The following is a 27,475-nucleotide window of genomic DNA, read 5'->3' as shown; positions in this document are numbered from 1 at the left end:
TTATTCTTAAACTGTGGCCTCTAGTTCTGGACTCACCCATCAGATTTTCTACAATTTCTAAAGCTCTTAAAATTAATTTACAACCTAATAGATTGACTGTTCTACTTGGAATAGTTCCGCATCATATTCAGGGTATTTCATCTTCAGATCAACATGTAATTCCATTTGTTACATTGTTGGCAAGAAGGGCTATTCTATTCAAATGGAATTACATTACAATCCTCTACATTAACTGCATGGTTTTCTCAAGTAATGTTATGTCTCAGTTTGGAAAAAACTAGAAGTAGAACTTTTGAACCTCGATTTGATTTTGAGAGAGATGGGGTTCTTTTGCCAAATATTATCATTTAATTTGAATTATTCTATTGGTTTCCTTCTAATTTTATTATTTTTTTTAAATATTAATTGGCGATTGATGACTTTTTCTTTATATATTTAGATGATGGTTAGATGTGTTGCTTCCGGGGGCTGATTCCTAATGGGTTTTTTTTCTTAGTTAGATGGGGTTCTTTTTTTTCCTTTTTCCTATGTATAATTTTTTTTCCATTTTTATATTAGGGTTAGGGTTTTTTCTTCAGCTCTATTGATTGTTACATATTAATTTGTTGAAGTTTTGTATCATTCTATAGCTGTAGAAGATTATGTACCAATAAAAACATTCTAAAAAATGAAAATGGAGTTTGGTGGTTGCGTGGAGCCACCTGATGTCAAAGAGGTTGCCATCTAATCTGACGTCCACCGCCACACCGCTGCTGTCTTCAATCTCGTTGTGGAGAAGCTTGGTATCACACAGGAGGAAGATGTTAAAGAACTGGTGCTAGCACACACCCCTGTCTGTACAAAGAAAGCTTGAACTCTTGTCCTCCTGTGGTCACCCGAGCAGTCATCACATCGTGGAACTGGCAGAGGATGTTAACAAATTTATTGGGACAACCAAACCTGAGGAGGACGTCCCATAAGAGCTCTCTTTGCACAGTGTTGAATGCTTTGGAGAGATCGACAAAAGTCATAAACAGGTCCTGATGTTGCTCCCGGCACTTTTCCTGAAGCTGCCGGGCAGTGAAGATCATGTCGATTGTGCTCCTGTTCTTCCTAAATCCACACTGCGAATCAGGCAGCATTGACTCGGTGATGTTGCTGATGAGCCTCTGAAGCATCACCTTAGCCAGGACCTTTCCAGCAACAGAAAGGAGTAAGATGCCCCTACTATTGCCGCAGATGGCCTTGTCACCGTTGTTCTTATAAATGACAACGATATTTGCATTTCTCCGTTGCTGTGGGATGTTCTCCTCAGTCCAGGCCTTGGTGATGTACTGGTGGAGGGTGCACATACACATGTACCCTCCGTTCTTCAGTAACTCGGCAGGGATATTGTCAGTGCCGGGGACTTGTTGTTCTTAAGGGAATGGACAGCTGATAGAACCTCCTGGAAGGTTGGTGGTAGACTGAGGTCGTGGATAGGAGGAAGTTCAGGCATTTCATCCAGGATGATGGAGTCTGTGTCAGAATCCTGATTAAGCAGGTGTTAAAATGCTCAGTCCACCTCAGCAGAATGGTATTCTGATTCTTCAGAAGTGTTTGACCATCTGCTGTTTTCAGGGGAGTAATGCATTAACTTATTGGGCTGTGGATGGTTTTGACAACATTGTAAAAATTATGCATGTCATTGTTATCGGCAAAGGACTGGATTTCATGTGCCTTTTCAGTCCACCACTCATTTTGTATGGCCCGTATTGCCTTTTGCACTTTCCTCCGAGCTGCCTGCTGCTGATGGATGAAGGGTTGTCTAAAGTTGCCCGGTGTGCTTTGTGCATGTCCTTAAGCAAGTTGTGGATAGTATCTGAGTTATCGTCAAACCAGTCTTGGTGGTTTCTTCTCTTGGGCTGCTGTCTCATAGAGCGCAGAGCTGATATAGGTCCATTGTTGTTTCATGGTATTTTCTGAACTCAGACAAGATTCCAGCTCCCTTAGTTTCTCAGCTAGGATGCGTCGAAACTCACTTCCAGCTTCTGTGTTTCTGATGCGGTTGCAATTTAGCCGCTTTCTATTGGGTTTTTGCAGCCGCAAGGTGGGGGGGGGGGGGGTCGTCGCACTTTCATATGGAGCTTGGCCACAATCATATGATGGTCAGTCCAGCACTGCACCTCTCGTGGCACAGGTGATGAGAACATCCTTGACGTCACTACGTCTCACAATGATGAAGGTGATCATGTGCCAATGTTTAGACGGAGGGTGCATCCACGAGGTCTTATATTTTGCCTTCTGCTGGAAGATGGTGTTGGTTCTGGTGAGGTTATGCTCAGAGCAAAGAATAAGTAGCCTCATGCCATTTGCATTGACCTTGCCAAAACCATGCCGACCGAGCACTCCACTCCGTATCCTGTTGTTCTGTCCCACCCGAGCCGACCGAGCACTCCACTCCGTATCCTGTTGTTCTGCCCCACCCGAGCCGATCGAGCACTCCACTCCGTATCCTGTTGTTCTGCCCCACCCTAGCCGACCGAGCACTCCACTCCGTATCCTGTTGTTCTGTCCCACCCGAGCCGACCGAGCACTCCACTCCGTATCCTGTTGTTCTGCCCACCCTAGCCGACCGAGCACTCCACTCCGTATCCTGCTGTTCTGCCCCACCCTAACCGACCGAGCACTCCACTCCGTATCCTGTTGTTCTGTCCCACCCGAGCCGACCGAGCACTCCACTCCGTATCCTGTTGTTCTGCCCCACCCTAGCCGACCGAGCACTCCACTCCGTATCCTGTTGTTCTGTCCCACCCTAGCCGACCGAGCACTCCACTCCGTATCCTGTTGTTCTGTCCCACCCTAGCCGACCGAGCACTCCACTCCGTATCCTGTTGTTCTGTCCCACCCTAACCGACCGAGCACTCCACTCCGTATCCTGTTGTTCTGTCCCACCCTAGCCGACCGAGCACTCCACTCCGTATCCTGCGGTTCTGCCCCACCCTAGCCGACCGAGCACTCCACTCCGTATCCTGCTGTTCTGCCCCACCCGAGCCGATCGAGCACTCCACTCCGTATCCTGTTGTTCTGCCCCACCCTAGCCGACCGAGCACTCCACTCCGTATCCTGCTGTTCTGCCCGACCGAGCACTCCACTCCGTATCCTGTTGTTCTGTCCCACCCGAGCCGACCGAGCACTCCACTCCGTATCCTGCGGTTCTGCCCCACCCTAGCCGACCGAGCACTCCACTCCGTATCCTGTTGTTCTGTCCCACCCTAGCCGACCGAGCACTCCACTCCGTATCCTGTTGTTCTGTCCCACCCTAGCCGACCGAGCACTCCACTCCGTATCCTGTTGTTCTGTCCCACCCGAGCCGACCGAGCACTCCACTCCGTATCCTGCTGTTCTGTCCCACCCTAGCCGACCGAGCACTCCACTCCGTATCCTGTTGTTCTGCCCACCCTAGCCGACCGAGCACTCCACTCCGTATCCTGCTGTTCTGCCCCACCCTAGCCGACCGAGCACTCCACTCCGTATCCTGCTGTTCTGCCCCACCCTAGCCGACCGAGCACTCCACTCCGTATCCTGTTGTTCTGTCCCACCCGAGCCGACCGAGCACTCCACTCCGTATCCTGTTGTTCTGTCCCACCCGAGCCGACCGAGCACTCCACTCCGTATCCTGCTGTTCTGTCCCACCCTAGCCGACCGAGCACTCCACTCCGTATCCTGCTGTTCTGCCCCACCCTAGCCGACCGAGCACTCCACTCCGTATCCTGTTGTTCTGTCCCACCCTAGCCGACCGAGCACTCCACTCCGTATCCTGTTGTTCTGTCCCACCCTATCCGACCGAGCACTCCACTTCGTATCCTGCTGTTCTGTCCCACCCGAGCCGACCGAGCACTCCACTCCATATCCTGTTGTTCTGCCCCACCCTAGCCGACCGAGCACTCCACTCCGTATCCTGTTGTTCTGCCCCACCCTAGCCGACCGAGCACTCCACTCCGTATCCTGTTGTTCTGCCCCACCCTAGCCGACCGAGCACTCCACTCCGTATCCTGTTGTTCTGTCCCACCCTAGCCGACCGAGCACTCCACTCCGTATCCTGTTGTTCTGCCCACCCTAGCCGACCGAGCACTCCACTCCGTATCCTGCTGTTCTGCCCCACCCTAGCCGACCGAGCACTCCACTCCGTATCCTGTTGTTCTGCCCGACCGAGCACTCCACTCCATATCCTGTTGTTCTGCCCCACCCTAGCCGACCGAGCACTCCACTCCGTATCCTGTTGTTCTGCCCCACCCTAGCTGACCGAGCACTCCACTCCGTATCCTGTTGTTCTGTCCCATCCTAGCCGACCGAGCACTCCACTCCGTATCCTGTTGTTCTGCCCCACCCTAGCCGACCGAGCACTCCACTCCGTATCCTGTTGTTCTGTCCCACCCTAGCCGACCGAGCACTCCACTCCGTATCCTGTTGTTCTGCCCCACCCTAGCCGACCGAGCACTCCACTCCGTATCCTGTTGTTCTGTCCCACCCTAGCCGACCGAGCACTCCACTCCGTATCCTGCTGTTCTGCCCCACCCTAGCCGACCGAGCACTCCACTCCGTATCCTGCTGTTCTGCCCCACCCTAGCCGACCGAGCACTCCACTCCGTATCCTGTTGTTCTGTCCCACCCTAGCCGACCGAGCACTCCACTCCGTATCCTGCTGTTCTGTCCCACCCTAGCCGACCGAGCACTCCACTCCATATCCTGTTGTTCTGTCCCACCCGAGCCGACCGAGCACTCCACTCCGTATCCTGTTGTTCTGTCCCACCCTAGCCGACCGAGCACTCCACTCCATATCCTGTTGTTCTGTCCCACCCGAGCCGACCGAGCACTCCACTCCGTATCCTGCTGTTCTGCCCCACCCTAGCCGACCGAGCACTCCACTCCGTATCCTGTTGTTCTGTCCCACCCTAGCCGACCGAGCACTCCACTCCGTATCCTGCTGTTCTGCCCCACCCTAGCCGACCGAGCACTCCACTCCGTATCCTGCTGTTCTGCCCCACCCTAGCCGACCGAGCACTCCACTCCGTATCCTGTTGTTCTGCCCCACCCTAGCCGACCGAGCACTCCACTCCGTATCCTGCTGTTCTGCCCCACCCTAGCCGACCGAGCACTCCACTCCGTATCCTGCTGTTCTGCCCCACCCTAGCCGACCGAGCACTCCACTCCGTATCCTGTTGTTCTGCCCCACCCTAGCCGACTGAGCACTCCACTCCATATCCTGTTGTTCTGCCCCACCCTAGCCGACCGAGCACTCCACTCCGTATCCTGTTGTTCTGTCCCACCCGAGCCGACCGAGCACTCCACTCCGTATCCTGTTGTTCTGCCCCACCCTAGCCGACCGAGCACTCCACTCCGTATCCTGCTGTTCTGCCCCACCCTAGCCGACCGAGCACTCCACTCCGTATCCTGCTGTTCTGCCCCACCCTAGCCGACCGAGCACTCCACTCCGTATCCTGTTGTTCTGCCCCACCCTAGCCGACCGAGCACTCCACTCCGTATCCTGTTGTTCTGCCCCACCCTAGCCGACTGAGCACTCCACTCCGTATCCTGTTGTTCTGCCCCACCCTAGCCGACCGAGCACTCCACTCCGTATCCTGTTGTTCTGTCCCACCCTAGCCGACCGAGCACTCCACTCCGTATCCTGCTGTTCTGTCCCACCCTAGCCGACCGAGCACTCCACTCCGTATCCTGCTGTTCTGCCCCACCCTAGCCGACCGAGCACTCCACTCCGTATCCTGCTGTTCTGCCCCACCCTAGCCGACCGAGCACTCCACTCCATATCCTGCTGTTCTGCCCCACCCTAGCCGACCGAGCACTCCACTCCATATCCTGTTATTCTGTCCCACCCTAGCCGACCGAGCACTCCACTCCGTATCCTGTTGTTCTGTCCCACCCTAGCCGACCGAGCACTCCACTCCATATCCTGTTGTTCTGTCCCACCCTAGCCGACCGAGCACTCCACTCCATATCCTGTTGTTCTGCCCCACCCGAGCCGACCGAGCACTCCACTCCATATCCTGTTGTTCTGCCCCACCCTAGCCGACCGAGCACTCCACTCCGTATCCTGCTGTTCTGCCCCACCCTAGCCGACCGAGCACTCCACTCCGTATCCTGTTGTTCTGTCCCACCCGAGCCGACCGAGCACTCCACTCCGTATCCTGCTGTTCTGTCCCACCCTAGCCGACCGAGCACTCCACTCCGTATCCTGCTGTTCTGCCCCACCCTAGCCGACCGAGCACTCCACTCCATATCCTGTTGTTCTGCCCCACCCTAGCCAACCGAGCACTCCACTCCGTATCCTGTTGTTCTGCCCCACCCGACGTTGAAGTCCCCAAGCACAGGGATCTGATCGTTCTTCGGGATCTGGCTAACAGCTTCATCCAATGTCTGATAAAAGCATTCTTTGGCCTTGTTCTCAGATGGCAAAGTTGGTGCGTAGGCCCTGAGGAGCGTGGCATGACGTTTCTTTGCCGGGGGATACGGAGGGTCATTAATCTTTCACTAATGACATTTGGTTTCTGGGGCCCACTGCTGCTCCGAGATCCCCTGCAGTTTAACCTGGGCGCGTAAGATCCCCAGTTTCCACGTGTGGCCCCAGGTAGGCACTGCAGGAGTCTTGGTGGTGGAGAGGCTCTGTACCGGCAGGAGGAGGGTTACACACTCGGCTCCTCTTTCCACCCTCTGCTGAGAAGGCTAGTCAGTGGCAATAGCTGTAAGCAGAGAGTAGCAAGCAGAGAGCAGTCTGCAACCTACAGCATGCAACATGCACTAACTACTGCACTGGACACTTCACTCACACCCTGTGAGATCTATCTACCTCTCTCTCTCTCTCTCTCTCTCTCACACACACACACATGTGGACCCACCCGAGTGACAGTCACAGCTCCGAGTTGTTTGAACAGGAGAATCACGGCATTTGCTCCCTCCCCACAGACCACGGTAAACATCAGGGCACATGACCTAAGGGAGTGAGGTGGGAAGGGAGTGAGGTGGGGATGGGGAGGAGAGGGATGAGGGAAGGGAGGAAAAGATGGAGTTTAGGAAATTGAAGGGGAGGGATGAGGGAAGGCAGGAGTGGGATGAGGTTAGGGGTAGGGGGTATGGGGTATGGGGATGGGATGGGAAGTGGAGGGGGATGGGAGGGGAAGAAGAGGATGGGGTTAGGGAGGTGAAGAGGAGGGATGAGGGAAAGGAGTGGGATGGGGTTGGGGGGATTGGGAAGGAATGGGGATGGGGAGGGGAGGGGGGATCGGGGAGGGATGGGGAGGAGAGGGTGAGGGAAGGGAGGAAAAGGATGGGGGTTAGGGAGGAAAAGGATGGGGGTTAGGGAGGTGAAGGGGAGGGATGGGAGGTGGAGGGGAGGGATGAGGGAAGGCAGGAGTGGGATGAGGTTAGGGGAGAGGGGAAGGGATGGGGTAAGGAAAAGAGGGATGAGGAAAGGGAGGAAAGAGGTGGAGTTAGGAAGGAGGATGGGGTTGGGGAGGTTAAGGGAAGGGAAGAGAGAGTACAGGACAGAACAGATTAAAGAGCGGCAGCTCACCACACAATCCCGTCACCGCCCCCTCACCCCTTCCCCAAACTTCACTCCCCCTCACCCCCCACCCCCTTCACCCATCACCACCCCTTCCCCTTCACCCCTCCTCCCTTCACCCTTCAACCCCCTTCACCGCCTTCACCTCTCTCCCCTTCACCCCACCCCCTCACCCCTCCCCTCACCCTTCACCCCTCCCCTCACCCTTCACCCCTCCTCCCTTCACCCTCCTTCACTCCCCTTCACCCCTCAGCCCTTTACTCCCCTTCACCCCTCAGCCCTTCACTCCCCTTCACCCCTCAGCCCTTCACTCCCCTTCACCCCTCAGCCCTTTACTCCCCTTCACCCCTCAGCCCTTCACTCCCCTTCACCCCTCAGCCCTTCACTCCCCTTCACCCCTCACTCCCCACTCCTTCACTCCCCTTCACCCCTCACCCCTCCCCTCACCCTTCACCCCTCCTCCCTTCACCCTTCAACCCCTTCCTTCACGCCCCTTCACTCCCCTTCACCCCTCAGCCCTTTACTCCCCTTCACCCCTCAGCCCTTCACTCCCCTTCACCCCTCAGCCCTTCACTCCCCTTCACCCCTCAGTCCTTCACTCCCCTTCACCCCTCAGCCCTTTACTCCCCTTCACCCCTCAGCCCTTCACTCCCCTTCACCCCTCACTCCCCACTCCTTCACTCCTCTCCCCACCCCCCAACCACACACACTCAACCCACAATCTCCACCCCCTCAGACCCTTAAACCCCCACTCTCAATCCCCCACACCCTCAACCCCCCCACACCCTCAAACCCCCCACACTCTCAACCCCCCCACACTCTCAATCCCTCACCCTCTCTCCCCTTCACCCACTTACCCCCACACTGAGGGTCAATGTGTGTGGGAATCATCCCCCAGTGAGTGTCAGTGTGTGTGTGGGACCGTCGGTCAGTGAGGGTCAGTGTGTGTGTGGGACCGCCCCCCAGTGAGGGTCAGTGTGTGTGTGGGACCGTCCCCCGGTGAGGGTCAGTGTGTGTGTGGGACCGTCCCCCAGTGAGAGACAGTGTGTGTGTGGGACCGTCCCCCAGTGAGGGTCAGTGTGTGTGTGGGACCGTCCCCCAGTGAGGGTCAGTGAGTGTGTGGGACCGTCGGTCAGTGAGGGTCAGTGTGTGTGTGGGACCGTCGGTCAGTGAGGGTCAGTGTGTGTGTGGGACCGTCCCCCAGTGAGGGTCAGTGTGTGTGTGGGACCGTCCCCCAGTGAGGGTCAGTGAGTGTGTGGGACCGTCGGTCAGTGAGGGTCAGTGTGTGTGTGGGACTGTCCCCCAGTGAGAGACAGTGTGTGTGTGGGACCGTCCCCCACTGAAGGTCAGTGTGTGTGTGGGACCGTCCCCCAGTGAGGGTCAGTGTGTGTGTGTGTGTGTGGGACCGTCCCCCAGTGAGGGTCAGTGTGTGTGTGTGGGACCATCCCCCAGTGAGGGTCAGTGTTTGTGGGGGACCGTCCGCCAGTGAGGGTCAGTGTGTGTGGGACCATCGGTCAGTGAGGGTCAGTGTGTGTGTGGGACCGTCCCCCAGTGAGGGTCAGTACGTGTGTGGGACCGTCCCCCAGTGAGGATCAGTACGTGTGTGTGGGACCGTCCCCCAGTGAGGGTCAGTGTGTGTGTGGGACAGTCCCCCAGTGAGGGTCAGTGTGTGTGTGGGACCGTCCCCCAGTGAGGTTCAGTGTGTGTGTGGGACCGTCAGTCAGTGAGGGTCAGTGTGTGTGTGGGACAATCCCCAGTGAGGGTCAGTGTGTGTGTGTGTGGGACCGTCCCCCAGTGAGGGTCAGTGTGTGTGTGTGTGTGGGACCGTCCCCCAGTGAGGGTCAGTGTGTGTGTGTGGGACCGTCCCCCAGTGAGGGTCAGTGTGTGTGGGGGACTGTCCCCCAGTGAGGGTCAGTGTGTGTGGGACCATCGGTCAGTGAGGGTCAGTGTGTGTGTGGGACCGTCCCCCAGTGAGGATCAGTGTGTGTGTGGGACCGTCGGTCAGTGAGGGTCAGTACGTGTGTGGGACCGTCCCCCAGTGAGGGTCAGTACGTGTGTGTGGGACCGTCCCCCAGTGAGGGTCAGTGTGTGTGTGGGACCGTCCCCCAGTGAGGGTCAGTGTGTGTGTGGGACCGTCGGTCAGTGAGGGTCAGTGTGTGTGTGTGGGACCGTCCCCCAGTGAGGGTCAGTGTGTCTGTGGGACCGTCCCCCAGTGAGGGTCAGTGTGTGTGTGGGACCGTCGGTCAGTGAGGGTCAGTGTGTGTGTGGGACCGTCCCCCAGTGAGGGTCAGTGTGTGTGTGGGACCGTCAGTCAGTGAGGGTCATTACGTGTGTGGGACCGTCGGTCAGTGAGGGTCAGTATGTGTGTGGGATTGACCCCCAGTGAGGGTCAGTGTCTGTGTTTATGTGACCTGTGACCTATCCTCTGGCGCGTGTGTATGTGTGAGGGACCCCCCCCCCCCCCCGCTGTCCCTGTACCCTGGGGTGCTGATGGCCAGTTCTGTGCCTCTGCCCCACCCAGCCCGTCCCACTTACCGGGTGACAGCCGAAGGGAGCGGCTGCATTGAACTTCCAGCTGCTGATGGAATTGAGGCCGTTGATGGCCTGTGTGCCTCCATGGTAACCACCCCTTGCGGAAAAGCACAGAGTGTCACTTCACTTTCACCCCAGCTGACCCTGCTCACAACTGAGGCCATTCTGTCCATCGGCCTCACAGTAGCATTGCAATTCTGCAATGGAGCTCATTTTTAAAGACAATTCGATAACTGACCTGGTAAATTCACCATGGAATTCGGAGATATGACTGTTCACACCCTTCCCCATCCTCCAGATGGTGCAAGGTGGGGGCTGGGGCTCATTACATTGGAATTGGTTTGTTTTGGTCAAATGTACTGAGATACAGTGAAAACATGTCTCATGTACAGATTGGATCATTACACAGTGCAATGAGGTGGAAAAAATGTAAATGGGTAACAGAGAGCAGAATAAAGTGGAACGTACTGTGAGAGTGCAGGCAGACAGACTAAGTGCAAGATAATTTCAAGCTAGACTGGCAGCTCAAGTGTCCACTTTATTACCCACTGCCCCACCCTCATCCCAAACACCTGGGGAGCCCTGTGGTGCTACTGGGGAGGTTTGCATTGGTTGGGCAGGTACCTGAGGATTGAATCAGAGATGATGGGTTGAGGTGACAGGGTATTCGGGAAGGCAAAGGCAACAATCAACACACCGGGGAGAGGCAGAATGTGCAATCACTAGCAAACGGAGGCCGGAACCAGACAATATGGAAAGCCCTCGGAACGGAAGCTTGGTCAGTGTGACAACGGTACGCGTGACCCGCTCTCATCTGGGCTGGGGGACGTGCCACAATTTTCCTGATGTGAAACTACCTGAGCTTAACATGTCCGGTTGAAAATCAATATTCATTTTTCTTTCACCCAAAGTCCATGAGTAAATTTCATTCCATTTTCAGACTTTTGCAATAAGGATATTTAAAGAACTCTTACATAGGTATGCCGAGGTAAGAAAAATGGAGGGGGGTTCTGGCCAAAAAATAATTGTTCTGGAAACAGCTGTGAAGAATCCTTCCATACAGACAGAGATGAGGATCACTGCGCTGAGTGCAGTGACAGACAGTAATGAAGCTTGATACAGTTCAGCATGACAACATGGGCCAAATATCTTGTACCGTGTCGTGTCATGCTGTACCCTGTCGTGCTGTACCGTACCGTGTCGTGCTGTACCGTACCCTGTCGTGCTGTACCGTACCCTGTCGTGCTGTACCGTACCGTGTCGTGCTGTACCGTACCGTGTCGTGCTGTACCGTACCCTGTCGTGCTGTACCGTACCCTGTCGTGCTGTACCGTACCGTGTCGTGCTGTACCGTACCGTGTCGTGCTGTACCGTACCGTGTCGTGCTGTACCGTACCCTGTCGTGCTGTACCGTACCCTGTCGTGCTGTACCGTACCGTGTCGTGCTGTACCGTACCGTGTCGTGCTGTACCGTGTCGTGCTGTACCGTACCCTGTCGTGCTGTACCGTACCGTGTCGTGCTGTACCGTACCGTGTCGTGCTGTACCGTGTCGTGCTGTACCGTACCCTGTCGTGCTGTACCGTACCCTGTCGTGCTGTACCGTACCGTGTCGTGCTGTACCGTACCAAGTCGTACTGTACCGTACCGCGTCGTGCTGTACCGTACCGCGTCGTGCTGTTCGCGTCGTGCTGTTCGCGTCGTGCTGTTCGCGTCGTGCTGTTCGCGTCGTGCTGTTCGTGTCGTGCTGTGCCGTGTTGTGCTGTACCGTACCCTGTCGTGTTGTACTGTACAGTGCTGTACCGTACCGTCGTGCTGTACTGTACCCTGTCGTACCGTACCGTGTCGTGCTGTACCGTACCCTGTCGTACCGTACCGTGTCGTGCTGTACCGTACCCTGTCGTACCGTACCATGTCGTGCTGTACCGTACCCTGTCGTGCTGTACCGTACCCTGTCGTGCTGTACCATACCGTGTCGTGCTGTACCGTACCCTGTCGTACCGTACCGTGTCGTGCTGTACCGTACCCTGTCGTGCTGTACCGTACCGTGTCGTGCTGTACTGTACCCTGTCGTGCTGTACCGTGTCGTGCTGTACCGTACCCTGTCGTGCTGTACTGTACCGTGTCGTGCTGTACCGTACCGTGTCGTGCTGTACCGTACCCTGTCATGCTGTACCGTACCATGTCGTGTTGTACCGTACCCTGTCGTGCTGTACCGTACCGTGTCGTGCTGTACCGTACCGTGTCGTGCTGTACCGTACCGTGTCATGCTGTACCGTACCCTGTCGTGCTGTACCGTACCCTGTCGTGCTGTACCGTACCGTGTCGTGCTGTACCGTGTCATGCTGTACCGTACCCTGTCGTACCGTACCGTGTCGTGCTGTACCGTACCCTGTCGTACCGTACCGTGTCGAGCTGTACCGTGTCGTGTCGTGCTGTACCGTACCGTGTCGTGCTGTACCGTACCCTGTCGTGTTGTACTGTACAGTGCTGTACCGTACCGTCGTGCTGTACCGTACCCTGTCGTGCTGTACCATACCGTGTCGTACCGTACCGTGTCATGCTGTACCGTACCCTGTCGTGTTGTACTGTACAGTGCTGTACCGTACCGTCATGCTGTACCGTACCGTGTCGTGCTGTACCGTACCCTGTCGTACCGTACCGTGTCGAGCTGTACCGTGTCGTGTCATGCTGTACCGTACCCTGTCGTGTTGTACTGTACAGTGCTGTACCGTACCGTCGTGCTGTACCGTACCCTGTCGTGCTGTACCATACCATGTCGTACCGTACCGTGTCATGCTGTACCGTACCCTGTCGTGCTGTACTGTACAGTGCTGTACCGTACCGTCATGCTGTACCGTACCGTGTCGTGCTGTACCGTACCGTCATACCGTACCGTGTCGAGCTGTACCGTGTCGTGCTGTACCGTACCGTGTCGTGCTGTACCGTACCCTGTCGTGCTGTACCGTACCGTGTCGTGCTGTACCGTACCGTGTCGAGCTGTACCGTACCGTGTCATGCTGTACCGTACCGTGTCGTGCTGTACCGTACCCCTGTACCGTACCGTGTCGTGCTGTACCGTACCGTGTCGTGCTGTACTGTACCCTGTCGTGCTGTACCGTGTCATGCTGTACCGTACCCTGTCGTGCTGTACCGTACCGTGTCATGCTGTACCGTACCGTGTCGTGCTGTACCGTGTCGTGCTGTACCGTACCGTGTCGTGCTGTACTGTACCCTGTCGTGCTGTACCCTGTCGTGCTGTACCGTGTCATGCTGTACCGTACCCTGTCGTGCTGTACCGTACCGTGTCGTGCTGTACCGTGTCGTGCTGTACCGTGTCGTGTCGTGCTGTACCGTACCGTGTCATGCTGTACCGTACCGTGTCATGCTGTACCGTACCGTGTCGTGCTGTACCGTGTCGTGCTGTACCGTACCGTGTCGTGCTGTACCGTACCCTGTCGTGTTGTACTGTACAGTGCTGTACCGTACCGTCGTGCTGTACCGTACCCTGTCGTGCTGTACCGTACCCTGTCGTGCTGTACCGTACCGTGTAGTGCTGTACCGTGTCGTGCTGTACCGTGTCGTGCTGTACCGTGTCGTGTCGTGCTGTACCGTGTCGTGTCGTGCTGTACTGTGTCGTGCTGCGCTGTACCGTGTCGTGCTGCGCTGTACCGTGTCGTGCTGCGCCGTACCGTGTCGTGTCATGTTGTACCGTGTAGTGCTGTACCGTACCCTGTCGTGCTGTACCGTACCCTGTCGTGCTGTACCGTACCGTGTCGTGCTGTACCGTACCGTGTCGAGCTGTACTGTACCGTGTCATGCTGTACCGTGTCGTGCTGTACCGTACCGTCATGCTGTACCGTACCGTGTCGTGCTGTACCGTACCTTGTCGTGCTGTACCGTACCGTGTCGAGCTGTACCGTGTCGTGTCGTGCTGTACCGTGTCGTGTCGTGCTGCACCGTGTAGTGCTGTACCGTACCGTGTCGTGCTGTACCGTGTCGTGTCGTGCTGTACCGTGTCGTGCTGTACCGTACCGTGTCGTGCTGTACCGTGTCGTGCTGTACCGTACCGTGTCGTGCTGTACCGTGTCGTGTCGTGCTGTACCGTGTCGTGCTGTGCTGTACCGTGTCGTGCTGCACCGTACCGTGTCGTGTCATGTTGTACCGTGTAGTGCTGTACCGTACCGTGTCGTGCTGTACCGAGTCGTGCTGTACCGTACCGTGTCGTGTCATGTTGTACCGTGTAGTGCTGTACCGTACCGTGTCGTGCTGTACCGTAACATGTCGTACTGTACCATGTCAGTGGTAAAGTAAACGGGGATCAGTGGTAAAGTGAACCAGGGTCAGGGGTAAAGTGAACCCGGGTCAGTGGTAAAGCAAACGGGGGTCAGGGGTAAAGTGAACGGGGGTCAGGGGGAACAGGAACGGGGGTCCGTGGTAAATGGGGGTCAGTGGTCAAGCGAACCCGGGTCAGTGGGAAAGTGAATCAGGGTCAGGGGTAAAGTGAACGGGGGTCAGGGGTAAAGTGAACGGGGGTCAGGGGGAACGTGAACCCGGGTCAGGGGGAACAGGAACGGGGGTCCGTGGTAAATGGGGGTCAGTGGTCAAGCGAACCCGGGTCAGTGGGAAAGTGAATCAGGGTCAGGGGTAAAGTGAACGGGGGTCAGGGGTAAAGTGAACGGGGGTCAGGGGGAACGTGAACCCGGGTCAGGGGGAACAGGAACGGGGGTCCGTGGTAAATGGGGGTCAGTGGTAAAGTGAACCCGGGTCAGTGGGAAAGTGAATCAGGGTCAGGGGTAAAGTGAGCGGGGGTCAGTGGTAAAGCGAATGGGGGTCAGTGGGAAAGTGAATCAGGGTCAGGGGTAAAGTGAACGGGGGTCAGTGGTAAAGCGAACGGGGGTCAGTGGGAAAGTGAATCAGGGTCAGGGGTAAAGTGAACGGGGGTCAGTGGTAAAGGGATTTCACCAGCCTCCAAGCTACTGTTGCCATGTTGTTACAAGCTCAGAAATACTAGACTGAATTTCCAGGAAGATGCCAGTGCATTTGGTTGCAGCAGCTTTTTTGGGTCATCAAAAGGTGCAACTGTCCAATTTAAGTGAATTTTTAATGATAGCAAGATTCTGCTATTTATTAGTAATTTAATGTACTGCAAGTCTGCCCCTTCAGCGAGTGGAGAAATTGAGGGAGCTGTGTATTGTGCTGCTGCCTGAGTGACTGGAGGCCTGGAGTCTGACAGCGACTGAGCACCTTGGGCACTTTCCCTGTCATCACAAGACTCTTTTGGACATTGTTAACGTGGAATGCCGCAAGATCGATTCACTGATTTATTGGCTGAGAGCAGGAGTGGCTGACGGGAGGGAGGTGCGAGGCCCTGGTTAGAGTGAGGACCAGGCCGCAAGCCACCGTCCACAGCCGCCAGGAGTGAGGCGTCAGATCTGGCACTCCTCCGGGCGTAGTGAGGCGCCTTGTCCAGGCTGGAGTTGGTGCTGCCCCCCAGTATTCACCCGGCAGAAGACAAGCTCTTTTGTTGCTGACTGAAGATTTCAATGCACTGAAGGTTATGGACAGTTTATGTACATACATATTTTTGCGGGTGTGTATTTTACCGTGATTCTATACGTGGTTGTTATCTTTTATAGTTAAGGACTAGGCCTCAAGTCTCGGTATCACTGAGGGCAACATCCGAGCCAGTACGCTCCACCAGGGCTGCTGTGGCACACAGTCCGGGCCGAAGCCAGTTTGCTAGGCAGACTGGTCGATTGCAGTTTGACGGCGCGAGCTTGGACTCTGCGTGATTGTGCCTGCTGTCTTGTGTGTGACTGCTGTTACCGCGTTTTCCGCCTCGACGCCAGAGTTATGCTGTCTTGTTTGGCTGTGTTCCTGGACAGCTGAGCGACAAGCTTGAGTTGAATTATGCTGTTGGGTGAACTCTGTAGATCAGCGATGAGTGAGCGAGGGAGATTGGACATTGTAAACGTCACAGGGGGTTTTAACAGGGCCAGTCATGTGAAGGTCTGTACTGTTCACCAGCCATCATTTTAAATTTTGTGGATGATGAACAGAATACCATGAGCACGACATAAACTGGCTGATGGAATGGGACGGCTCGGAGTCGGTGACCTCGGACACATCTGAAGGAAACGTCCACTGAATGCACAGGTTCCAGCCCATGTCATCACAGTCAGTCTCAAAATATCACTGTCCCTGCCATAATAGCACTCCCCAACCCTCCACCCTCCTCACCCACTCATTCCTCTATGCACATCACCCTCCCTCGCCTATTCACTTCTCATTCCCAATCCTGCTCCTCCAGTCCAAGCTCTCTGAACCCCCTCTCCTCCCCACCTTTCCCTCTTCTCCCCTCCATCCTTTACCCCTCCCCTCCACACTCAACTCCCACCCTTTCCCTTCCACCCCGTTCCCACTCTTCAACCCCTTATCCTCACACACACCCTCCCTCCTCCTCCCCATTCCATACCCCTCCCGTGCCCGAGGGGGAGAGTCTCACCTGAGGGTGATGAAGCTGTGATTTCCCGTGTGGAGCCTGGCAAGGAGCATGGCGAGGTCATTCGCCTCAGAACCGCTGTTCACCAGAAAAACCACCTGCCACAGTCGGTAACCGTCAGTACCCGTCCCCAGACCAAACCCCACCGTCCACCGAAACACACCCCCACCCTCCACAACCCCCCCAGACCAAACCCCACCGTCCACCGAAACACACCCCCACCCTCCACAACCCCCCCAGACCAAACCCCACCGTCCACCGAAACACCCCCCCAGACCAAACCCCACCGTCCACCGAAACACACCCACACCCTCCACAACCCCCCCAGACCAAACCCCCACCATCCACCGAAACACACCCCCACCCTCCACAACCCCCCCAGACCAAACCCCCATCCAGTCCACCGAAACACACCCCCACCCTCCACAACCCCCCCAGACCAAACCCCCACCCAGTCCACCGATCCACATCCCCACCCTCCACAACCCCCCCAGACCAAACACCCCCCTTCACTGATCCACAACCCCCCCAGACCAAACCCCACAGTCCACCGAAACACACCCCCACCTTCCACAACCCCCCCAGACCAAACCCCCACCCAGTCCACCGATCCACATCCCCACCCTCCACAACCCCCCCAGACCAAACACCCCCCTTCACTGATCCACAACCCCCCCACCCTCCACAACCCCCCCAGACCAAACCCCACAGTCCACCGAAACACACCCCCACCCTCCACAACCCCCCCAGACCAAACCCCACTGTCCACCGAAACACACCCCCACCCTCCACAACCCACCCAGACCAAACCCCCACCCAGTCCACCGAACCACACGCCCCACCCTCCACAACCCCCCCAGACCAAACCCCCACCAAGTCCAACGATCCACACACCCCACCCTCCACAACCCCCCCAGGCCAAACCCCCACCCAGTCCACCGATCCACAAACCTCCCACCCTCCACAACCCCCCCAGACCAAACCCCACAGTCCACCGAAACACACCCCCACCCTCCACAACCCCCCCAGACCAAACCACCACCCAGTCCAACGATCCACACACCCCACCCTCAACAACCCCCCCAGACCAAACCCCCACCAAGTCCAACGATCCACACACCCCACCCTCCACAACCCCCCCAGACCAAACCCCAGTCCACCGAAACACACCCCCACCCTCCACAACCCCCCCAGACCAAACCCCCACCCAGTCCACCGATCCACACACCCCACCCTCCACAACCCCCCCAGACCAAACCCCACTGTCCACCGAAACACACCCCCACCCTCCACAACCCCCCCAGACCAAACCCCCACCCAGTCCACCGATCCACACACCCCACCCTCCACAACCCCCCCAGACCAAACCCCCACCCAGTCCACCGATCCACACACCCCACCCTCCACAACCCCTACCCTCCATCGATCCACAACCCCCCAGACCAAAGCCACGCCCAGTCCACCAATCCACACCCCCCACCCTCCACAACCCCCCCAGACCACCGATCCACAAACCCCCCAGACCAAACACCCCCCTTCACTGATCCACAAACCCCCCCACCACAACACCCCCAGACCAAACCCCCACCCAGTCCAACGATCCACACACCCCACCCTCCACAACACCCCCAGACCAAACCCCCACCCAGTCCAACGATCCACACACCCCACCCTCCACAACCCCCACAGACCAAACACCCCCCTTCACTGATCCACAACCCACCCCAGACCACCAATCCACAAACCCCCCACCCTCCACAACCCCCCCAGACCAAACACACACCCTTCACTGATCCACAACCCACCCCAGACCACCAATCCACAAACCCCCCACCCTCCACAACCCCCCCAGACCAAACACACACCGTCCACTGATCCACAACCCCCACCCTCCACTGATCCACACCCCCAGACCAAACCCCCACCCTCCACCAACCCACACCCCCAGACCAAACCCCCACTCTCCACTGATCCACTACCCCCAGACCAAACCCCCACCCTCCACTGATCCACACCCCCCCAGACCAAACCCCCACCCTCCACTGATCCACACCCCCCCAGACCAAACCCCCACCCTCCACTGATCCACACCCCCAGACCAAACCCCCACCTCCACTGATCCACACCCCCCAGACCAAACCCCCACCCTCCACCGATCCACACCCCCCAGACCAAACCCCCACCCTCCACCAATCCACACCCCCAGACCAAACCCCCACCTCCACCGATCCACACCACCCACCCTCCACTGATCCACACCCCCCAGACCAAACCCCCACCCTCCACCAATCAACCCCCCCAGACCAAACCCCCACCCTCCACTGATCCACACCCCCCCAGACCAAACCCCCACCCTCCACTGATCCACACCCCCCCAGACCAAACCCCCACCCTCCACAGATCCACACCCCCCAGACCAAACCTCCACCCTCCACCGATCCACACCCCCAGACCAAACCCCCACCCTCCACCGATCCACACCCCCCCAGACCAAACCCCCACCCTCCACTGATCCACAACCCCCAGATCAAACCCCCACCCTCCACTGATCCACACCCCCAGACCAAACCCCCACCCTCCACTGATCCACAACCCCCAGATCAAACCCCCACCCTCCACTGATCCACACCCCCAGACCAAACCCCCACCCTCCACTGATCCACAACCCCCAGATCAAACCCCCACCCTCCACTGATCCACACCCCCCAGACCAAACCCCCACCCTCCACTGATCCACACCCCCCAGACCAAACCCCCACCCTCCACTGATCCACACCCCCCCAGACCAAACCCCCACCCTCCACTGATCCACACCCCCCCAGACCAAACCCCCACCCTCCACTGATCCACAACCCCCAGATCAAACCCCCACCCTCCACTGATCCACACCCCCCCAGACCAAACCCCCACCCTCCACTGATCCACACCCCCCCAGACCAAACCCCCACCCTCCACTGATCCACACCCCCCACCCTCCACTGATCCACACCCCCCCAGACCAAACCCCCACCCTCCACCGATCCACACCCCCCAGACCAAACCCCCACCCTCCACTGATCCACACCCCCCCAGACCAAACCCCCACCCTCCACCGATCCACAACCCCCAGACCAAACCCCCACCCTCCACTGATCCACACCCCCCCAGACCAAACCCCCACCCTCCACCGATCCACACCCCCCACCCTCCACTGATCCACACCCCCCCAGACCAAACCCCCACCCTCCACCGATCCACACCCCCCACCCTCCACTGATCCACACCCCCCCAGACCAAACCCCCACCCTCCACTGATCCACACCCCCCAGACCAAACCCCCACCCTCCACTGATCCACACCCCCCCAGACCAAACCCCCACCCTCCACCAATCCACACCCCCCCCAGACCAAACCCCCACCCTCCACCGATCCACACCCCCCAGACCAAAACCCCACCCTCCACTGATCCACACCCCCCAGATCAATCCCCCAGTCTCCACCGATCCACAACCTTCCCACCAAACCCCTCCCATCCCTCATTCCCCACCCATACACCCTCCCCTCCCCAAAACAAACCCCCACCCAGTCCATCGATCCACAACCCCCACCCTGTCCACCAATTGACAAACCCCCCACCAACCCACAACCCCCACTAAACCCCTCCCATCCCTCATTCCCCACCCATACTCCCCTTCCCTCCCAAAACCCAACCCATCCCTCCTTCCCAAAATAACCACTACTCTACCTCTTCACCCCACCAGTCCACCCCCCAATACCTGCCTCCAACCAACCCCCCAACCTAATCCACATAACACCAACACTGACTCAATCGCTCCCAGTGCACGGGGTGAGTCTGGACCCTATACACCCCCACCGTATCCCAGAGTCCAGCCCCCACCCTCATTCCCAGGGTCCAAGGGGAGAGGTGGCCAGGTGAGGTTTGCTGGGAACAAGGGGTGAGAAGGCTGACTGGGGGTTTTGACCTCACCTGCAGCGGATGGGGTAGGGTGGAGCAGAGCCTTTCCATGTACGGTCCGGTGCCAGGGTGCATGTAGATGTTGGTGGTGTGCCACAGGTGCGCCAACTGCTCCCGGCCTGCCGCTGTCACCTTCCTGCAGGGAACAGAGCCCGGCACTGAGGGATAACACACAGACACATGCACACACGCAAACACAGAGAGAGACACACACACACACACACACAGACACAGACACAGATGCACACACAGACACATGCACACACGCAAACAGAGAGAGAGAGAGAGACACACACACAGACACAGACGCGCGCGCACACACACACACACACACACACAGAGACACAGATGCACACACAGACACATGCACACACGCAAACACAGAGAGAGAGAGACACACACACACACAGACACATGCACACACACACACACACACACACACACACACACACACACACACACACACATACACAAAACTGTCCACCCCCTGAGCTCGTCAATGTTCATTCACCTTGCGCACCCTCCACAGGTCCCGTTGGAAAACAAAACGTTCCCAGCCCTTTGACCCTGGCAGCCTGCCTCTCTCTCTGAGAACACCCTCTGGGTACCCGACCATAGCACATTCGGATGCACTTTCCCGAAGAACTGCATGGAGCTTGGCAGATTAGTCAGTATGGACCTGTTGGCCGAAGGGTCTTTTCCGTTGTGTATGACTCAAAGTGTGATGTAATTTATTTTAGGAAATAATTTCCGGTTTTCAAAATTATCAGTGGTGTAGATAGGGTAAATGCAAGCAGGCTTTTTTCCGCCAAAGTTGGGTGAGACTACAGTTGACACGTCTATCATGCCAAAGAGAGATGTTATGGATGTGATGGGAGGTGAGGACCTCGATACAATACTGATCACTAAAGAGGTAAGGCTGAGAAAACTTGTGGGCCTGAAAAGAGACAAGTCCCCTGGTCCTGATGGAATGCATCCCAGATACTGAAAGAAATGGCAGAAATTATAGTAGAGGCTTTGGTGATAATTAACCAAAATTCTCTGGACTCTGGGCAGATCCTGGCAGATTGGAAGAAGGCGAATGTCACGCCACTGTTCAAAAAAGGATGGAGGCAAAAGGCAGGTAACTATAGGCCAATTAGTTGGGAAAATGCTTGAAGCTGTCATTAAAGAAGAAATAGTGAGGCATCTGGAAAGAAATGGATCCGTCAGGCAGACGCAGCATGGATTCAGCAAAGGCAGGTCCTGTTTACTGGAGTTCTTTGAGGATATAACAAGTACAATGGTTAGAGGGGAACAGGTGGATGTTATTTACTGGGATTTCCAGAAGGCGTTCGATAAGGTGCCGCTTTAAAGACTTATCCATAAGATAAGGGGGCACAGAGTTGGGGTGATGTATTAGCATGGATAGAGGATTGGTTATCTAATAGAAAGCAGAGAGTTGGGATACACAGGTGCTACTCTGGTTGTCAATCAGTGGTGAGCGGCGTGCCGCAGGGTTCGGTGCTGGGCCTGCAACTGTCACGATATAAATTAACGATCTGGAAGAGGGGACTGAGTGTAGTGTATCTAAGTTTGCTGATGATACTAAATTGAGTGAAAAAGCAAATAGTGCAGAAGATACGGAGAGTCTGCAGGGAGATATAGATAGGTGAGTGGGCAAGCGTCCGGCAGATGGAGTACAATGTTGGTAAATGCGAGGTCATCCACTTTGGAAGGGAAAATGGAAGATCAGATTATTTGAATTGTAAAAGAGGGATGGGAATGCTCGTGTATGAATCACAAAAGGTCGGTTTGCAGGTGCAGCAGGCTATCAAGAAGGCAAATGGAATGTTGGCCTTCATTGCAAAACCCCCACTCGGCCTTCATTAAGAGCAGGGAGGTTACGCTGCAACTGTACGGGGTACTGGTGAGGCCGCACCTGGAGTACTGGGTGCAGTCCTGGTCTCCTTACTTGAGAAAGGATATATTGGTTTCGGAGGCGGTGCAGAGGAGGTTCACCAGGTTGATTCCAGACATGAGGGGTCAGACTGTGAGGAGAGATTGAGTCACCTCGGACTGTACTCGCTGGAATTCAGAAGACTGAGAGGAGATCTTATAGAAACATGTAAAATTATGAAAGGGATAGAGGCAGGAAAGTTGATCTTCAGTAGGCCTTTGACAAGGTCCCACAGGAGGATGTTTAACAAGCTGCAATCCAGGTAACAGAACCTCCTGCCCATTTCCGAACTCCCTATTACCACAGTGCGCCTCCTCTCCCCTTCTGTTCACAGTCACAGAGGCAGAGTCAGTGCCGGAGACTTGTCCAGTGTGAGTTTCCTCTCCAAACAGGGGATGGTGGAAATCCAAGTGTAACACACTCAAAGTGCTGGAGATGCTCAGCAGGCCAGGCAGCATCTATGGAAAAAAGTACAGTCGACTTTTCGGGCCGAGACCCTTCAGCAGGACTGGAGGAAAAAAGCTGAGGGATAGATTTAAAAGGTGGGGGGGGGGGGAGAAGTAAATAACTGGGAAGCTGATTGCCGAATGAGATGCAGGACTGGAGAACGGGGAGTCTGATAGGTGAGGACAGAAGGCCATGGAAGAAAGAAAAGGAGAGAGGAGCACCAGAGGGAGGTGACTGGTGGGCAAAGAGATAAAGTGAGAGAGGGAAAAGGGGATGAGAAATGGTGAAGGGGTGGGGTCATTACAGGAAGTTTTGGAAATCCATGTTCATGCCCAGACAGAATATGAGGTGTTGTTCCTCCAACCTGAGTGTGACCTCATCATGACAATAGAGGAGGCCGTGGACTGACATATGGGAATGGGAAGTGGAATTAAAATGAGTGGCCACTGGGAGATCCAGCTTGTTCTGGCAGACGGAGCATGGGTGCTCGGTCTCCCAATCTACATCAGGTCTCACCGAGTTACAGGAGGGTACACCCTAAACACACTGTTTAGGGCTCTGAATGGTGGTGAGCGAGGAGGTGTAGGGGCAGGTGTAGAACTTGTTCTGCTTCCAAGGATAAGTGTCAGGAGGGAGATCAGTGAGGAGGAACGAATGGATAAAGGAGTTGCGTAGGGAGCAATCCCTGCAGAAAGTGGGTGGGGAGGGAAAGATGTGCTTGGTGGTGGGATCCTGTTGGAAATGGTTGAATTACAGAGAATTATGTGATGAACATGGAGGCTGGTTGGGTGGTAGGTGAGGACAAGAGGAACCCTATCCTTGGTAGGGTGGCAGGAGAATGGGGTGACAGCAGACGTGCATGAAATGGAAGAGGTGCACTTGAGGGGAACGTTGATGATGGAGGAAGGGAAGCCCCTTACTTTAAAAAAGGGGGACATCTCCTTCTTTCTAGAATGAAAGCTTCACCCTGAGAAGAGATTCTGCGGACATAGAGGAATTGAGAGAAGAGAAAGGCGTTTTTACAAGTAACAGGGTGGGAAGAGGTACAGTCCAGGTAGCTGTGAGTCCATAGGTTTCTAACAGACATCAGTAGATAAGCTGTCTCCGGAGATAGAGACAGTAAGATCGAGAAAAGGGAGGGAGGTGTCAGAAATGGACCAGGTAAATTTGAGAGCTGGGTAGAAGTTGGAGGCAAAGTTGATGAAGTTGATGAGCCCAGCATGGGTTCAGGAAGCAGCGCCAATGCAGTTGTTGATGGGAAAAGTGGGGTTGGTCCCAGTGTCAGCTTGGAACATGGACTGTTTCACGTAGCCAACAAGAAGGCAGGCATAACCTCATCTTCCTTCTCCAATCCTGCTGAAGGGTTTTGGCCTGAAATATCAACTGTACGTTTTTCCATTGATGCTGCCTGGCCTGCTGAGTTCCTCCATCATTCCTCTGTTAGATCATCCCACCCCTCCCCCTCCTCCGACAGTATCCAAAGTGATGTACCTGTTGTTGAGAGGGATGGCCACAGGATACTCTGCACTGGCTCCTTAACCCCTTCCCCCTTCCTGACTGTCACCCAGTTTCCTATGTCCTGCACCTTGGGTGTAGCTACCTCTCTATATGTCCTATCTGCTGAGTTCCTCCATCATTCCTCTGTTAGATCATCCCACCCCTCCCCCTCCTCCGACAGTATCCAAAGTGATGTACCTGTTGTTGAGAGGGATGGCCACAGGATACTCTGCACTGGCTCCTTAACCCCTTCCCCCTTCCTGACTGTCACCCAGTTTCCTATGTCCTGCACCTTGGGTGTAGCTACCTCTCTATATGTCCTATCTACCACCTCCTCAGCCTCCTGAATGATCTGGAGTTCATCCAGTTCCAGCTCCAACTCCGTAATGTGGTTTGTTAGAAGCTGCAGCTGGATGCACTTCTCACAGTTGTTGTTGTCAGGGACACTGAAGGTCTCAGAGTTCTCCGAGCAGCAATGGCTGGAATTTCTGGAAGCAATTCAGAAGGAACAGGACATATACATGCCAAAGAGGAGGAAGTACGGTATTCTCAAGGAAAGATGACACAATCGTGGCTGACAAGATAAGTCAAAGCCAAAGAGAGAACATATAACAGCAAAAATCAGTGGGAAGTTAGACAATTGGGAAGCTTTTAAAAACCAACAGAAGGCAACTAAAAAAGTCATTAAGAACTTAAGGATGGAATATGAAAGTAAGCTAGCCAATAATATTAAAGATGATAGCAAAGTTTCTTCAGATACATAAGGTGAAAAAGAGAGGTGAGAGTGGATATTGGACCACTGGAAAATGATGCTAGAGAGTTAGTAATGGCGTCAACAAAATAGCAGATGAACTGTGGATGAGTTTCAGGGTACTTGGAGGCATGTGATAAAACTAGCCACAGTCGGCATGGTTTCCTCAAGGGAAAATCTTGCTGAATCAGAATCATGTTTATTATCACCAGCATGTAACATGAAATTTGTTAACTTTTGCTGGACAAACCTGTTGGAATTTTTTGAAGAAATAACAAGCAGGATGGACAAAGGAGAAACCGTTGAAGTTGCATACACGGATTTTCAGAAGGCCTTTGACAAGGTCCCACAAATGAGATTACAAGATACTAGAATGGGTAAAACTTGCTGATTGGCAGGAGGCAAAGAGTGGAAATAAAGGGAGCCTTTTCTGGTTGGTTGCCGGTGACTAGTGATGTTCACAATGGTCTGTGTTGGTGACCAATTCTTTTTATGTTATATGGCAATGATTTAGTTGATTGAATAGATGGGTTTGTTGCAAAGTTTGCAGACAATATGAAGATAGGTGGAGGGGAAGGTCGTTTTAAGGAAGTAGAAAGACTACAGAAGAACTTAGATTAAGAGAATGGGCAAAGAAATGGCAGATAGAATAGTGTCGGGAAGTGTATGGTCATGCACTTTGGTGGAAGAAATGAAAGGGTTGACTATTTTCTAAATGGAGTGAAAATACAAAAAAAAATCTGCGGCACAAAGGGATTTGGGAATCCTTGTGCAGGTTCTGTAAAAGTTAATTTGCAGGTTGAGTCTGTGGTGAGAAAGACAAATGCAGTGTTAGCGTTCATTTCAAGAAGACTAGGATATAAAAGCAAGCATATAATGTTGAGACTTTATAAAGCAAGGATGAAGCCTCACTTGACATATTGTCAGCAGTTTTTGACAATTGACCATAAGACATAGGAGGAGAAATTAGGCCATTTGGCCCATTGAGTTTGCTCCACTATTCAATCATGGCTGATCCTTCTTTCCATCTCCTCCACAAACCCAGTTCCTGGCCTTCTCCTCGTAGCCTTTGATGCCCTGTCCTATCAAGCTCTGCCTTAAATACACCCAACGACCTGGCCTCCACAGCTGCAAGTAGCAAAAAATTCCACAAATTTACCACCCTCTGGCTAAAGAAATTTCTCCATATCTCTGTTTTGAAAGAACACCCCTCTATCCTGAGGCTGTGCCCTCTTGTCCTAGACTCTCCCACCATGGGAAACATCCTTTCCACATCTACTCTGTCTAGATCTTTCAACATTCAAAATGTTTCAATGAGATCCCCCCTCATTCTTTTAAATTCCAATGAGTACAGACCCAGAGCCATCAAACGTATTCCTTTCATTCCTGGAATTATCCTTGTGAACCTCCTCTGGACCCTCTCCAATGCCAGCACATCTTTTTTAAGATGAGGAGCCCAAACCTGTCACAATACTCAAGGTGAGGCCTCACCAGTGCCTTATAAAGCTTCAGCATCACATCTCTGCTCTTGTATTCTTGACCTCTTGAAATGAATGCTGACATTGTATTTGCCTTCCTCACCACTGACTCTACCTGCAAGTTAACCATTAGGCTGTCCTGAAGTCACAAGGACTCCCAAGCCCCTCTGCATCTCAGATTTTTGGATTTTCTCCCTGTTTATAAAATAGTCCACACATTTATTTCTACTACCAAAGTGTATGACCAAGCATTTTCCAACATTATATTTCATTTCTCACTTTCCGGCCCAGTCTCCTAATCCATCTAATTCCTTCTGCATTCTATCTGTTTCCTTAACACTATCTGCCCCTCCACCAATCATTGTATCATCTGCAAACTTAGCAACAAAGCCATCTATTCCATCATCTAAATCATTTATAGACAATAGACAATAGGTGCAGAAGTAGACCATTCAGCCCTTTGAGCCTGCACTGCCATTTTGAGATCATGGCTGATCAATTACTATCAATACCCGGTTCCTGCCTTGTCCCTATATCCCTTGACTCCCCTATCCATACGATACCTATCTAGCTCCTACCTATATACAACATAAAAAGAAGTGACCTCAACATTGACACTTGCAGAACATCACTATCACTGGTAACCAACCAGAAAAGGATCCTTTTATTCCCACTCGTGGCCTCTTACCAATCAGCCAATTCTCCAACCATGTTAGAAACTTACCTGTAATACCACGGGCTCTTGGTAAGCAGTCTCATGTGTGGCACCTTGCTAAAGGCCTTCTGAAGGTCCTAATATACCACATCCCCTTTATCTCTCCTACTTGTAATCTCCT

At 54.5% G+C, this 27,475-nt stretch overlaps 1 protein-coding gene across 5 annotated transcripts in view; it reads right to left on the bottom strand.

Annotated features, from left to right (window-relative positions):
• agxt2 (alanine--glyoxylate aminotransferase 2) overlaps positions 1 to 27,475 on the bottom strand; it is a 56,137-nt gene that overhangs the window by 20,172 nt on the left and 8,490 nt on the right. For all 5 annotated transcript variants that reach the window (XM_059974048.1, XM_059974049.1, XM_059974051.1 and 2 more), the window contains exons 4-7: positions 20,540 to 20,663; positions 16,576 to 16,670; positions 10,073 to 10,166; positions 6,873 to 6,966 (exon numbers count right to left, since the gene is read on the bottom strand). In XM_059974048.1, coding sequence (XP_059830031.1) covers positions 6,873 to 6,966; positions 10,073 to 10,166; positions 16,576 to 16,670; positions 20,540 to 20,663 — 407 coding nt within the window. The remainder of the gene's footprint in view (positions 1 to 6,872; positions 6,967 to 10,072; positions 10,167 to 16,575; positions 16,671 to 20,539; positions 20,664 to 27,475) is intronic.

This window comes from Hypanus sabinus, chromosome 7, assembly GCF_030144855.1.
Source record: "Hypanus sabinus isolate sHypSab1 chromosome 7, sHypSab1.hap1, whole genome shotgun sequence".
NCBI classification, from domain to species: domain Eukaryota; kingdom Metazoa; phylum Chordata; class Chondrichthyes; order Myliobatiformes; family Dasyatidae; genus Hypanus; species Hypanus sabinus.
The sequence above is the reverse complement of the archived record's forward strand: the minus strand, read 5'-3'. Positions and strand labels throughout refer to the sequence as shown.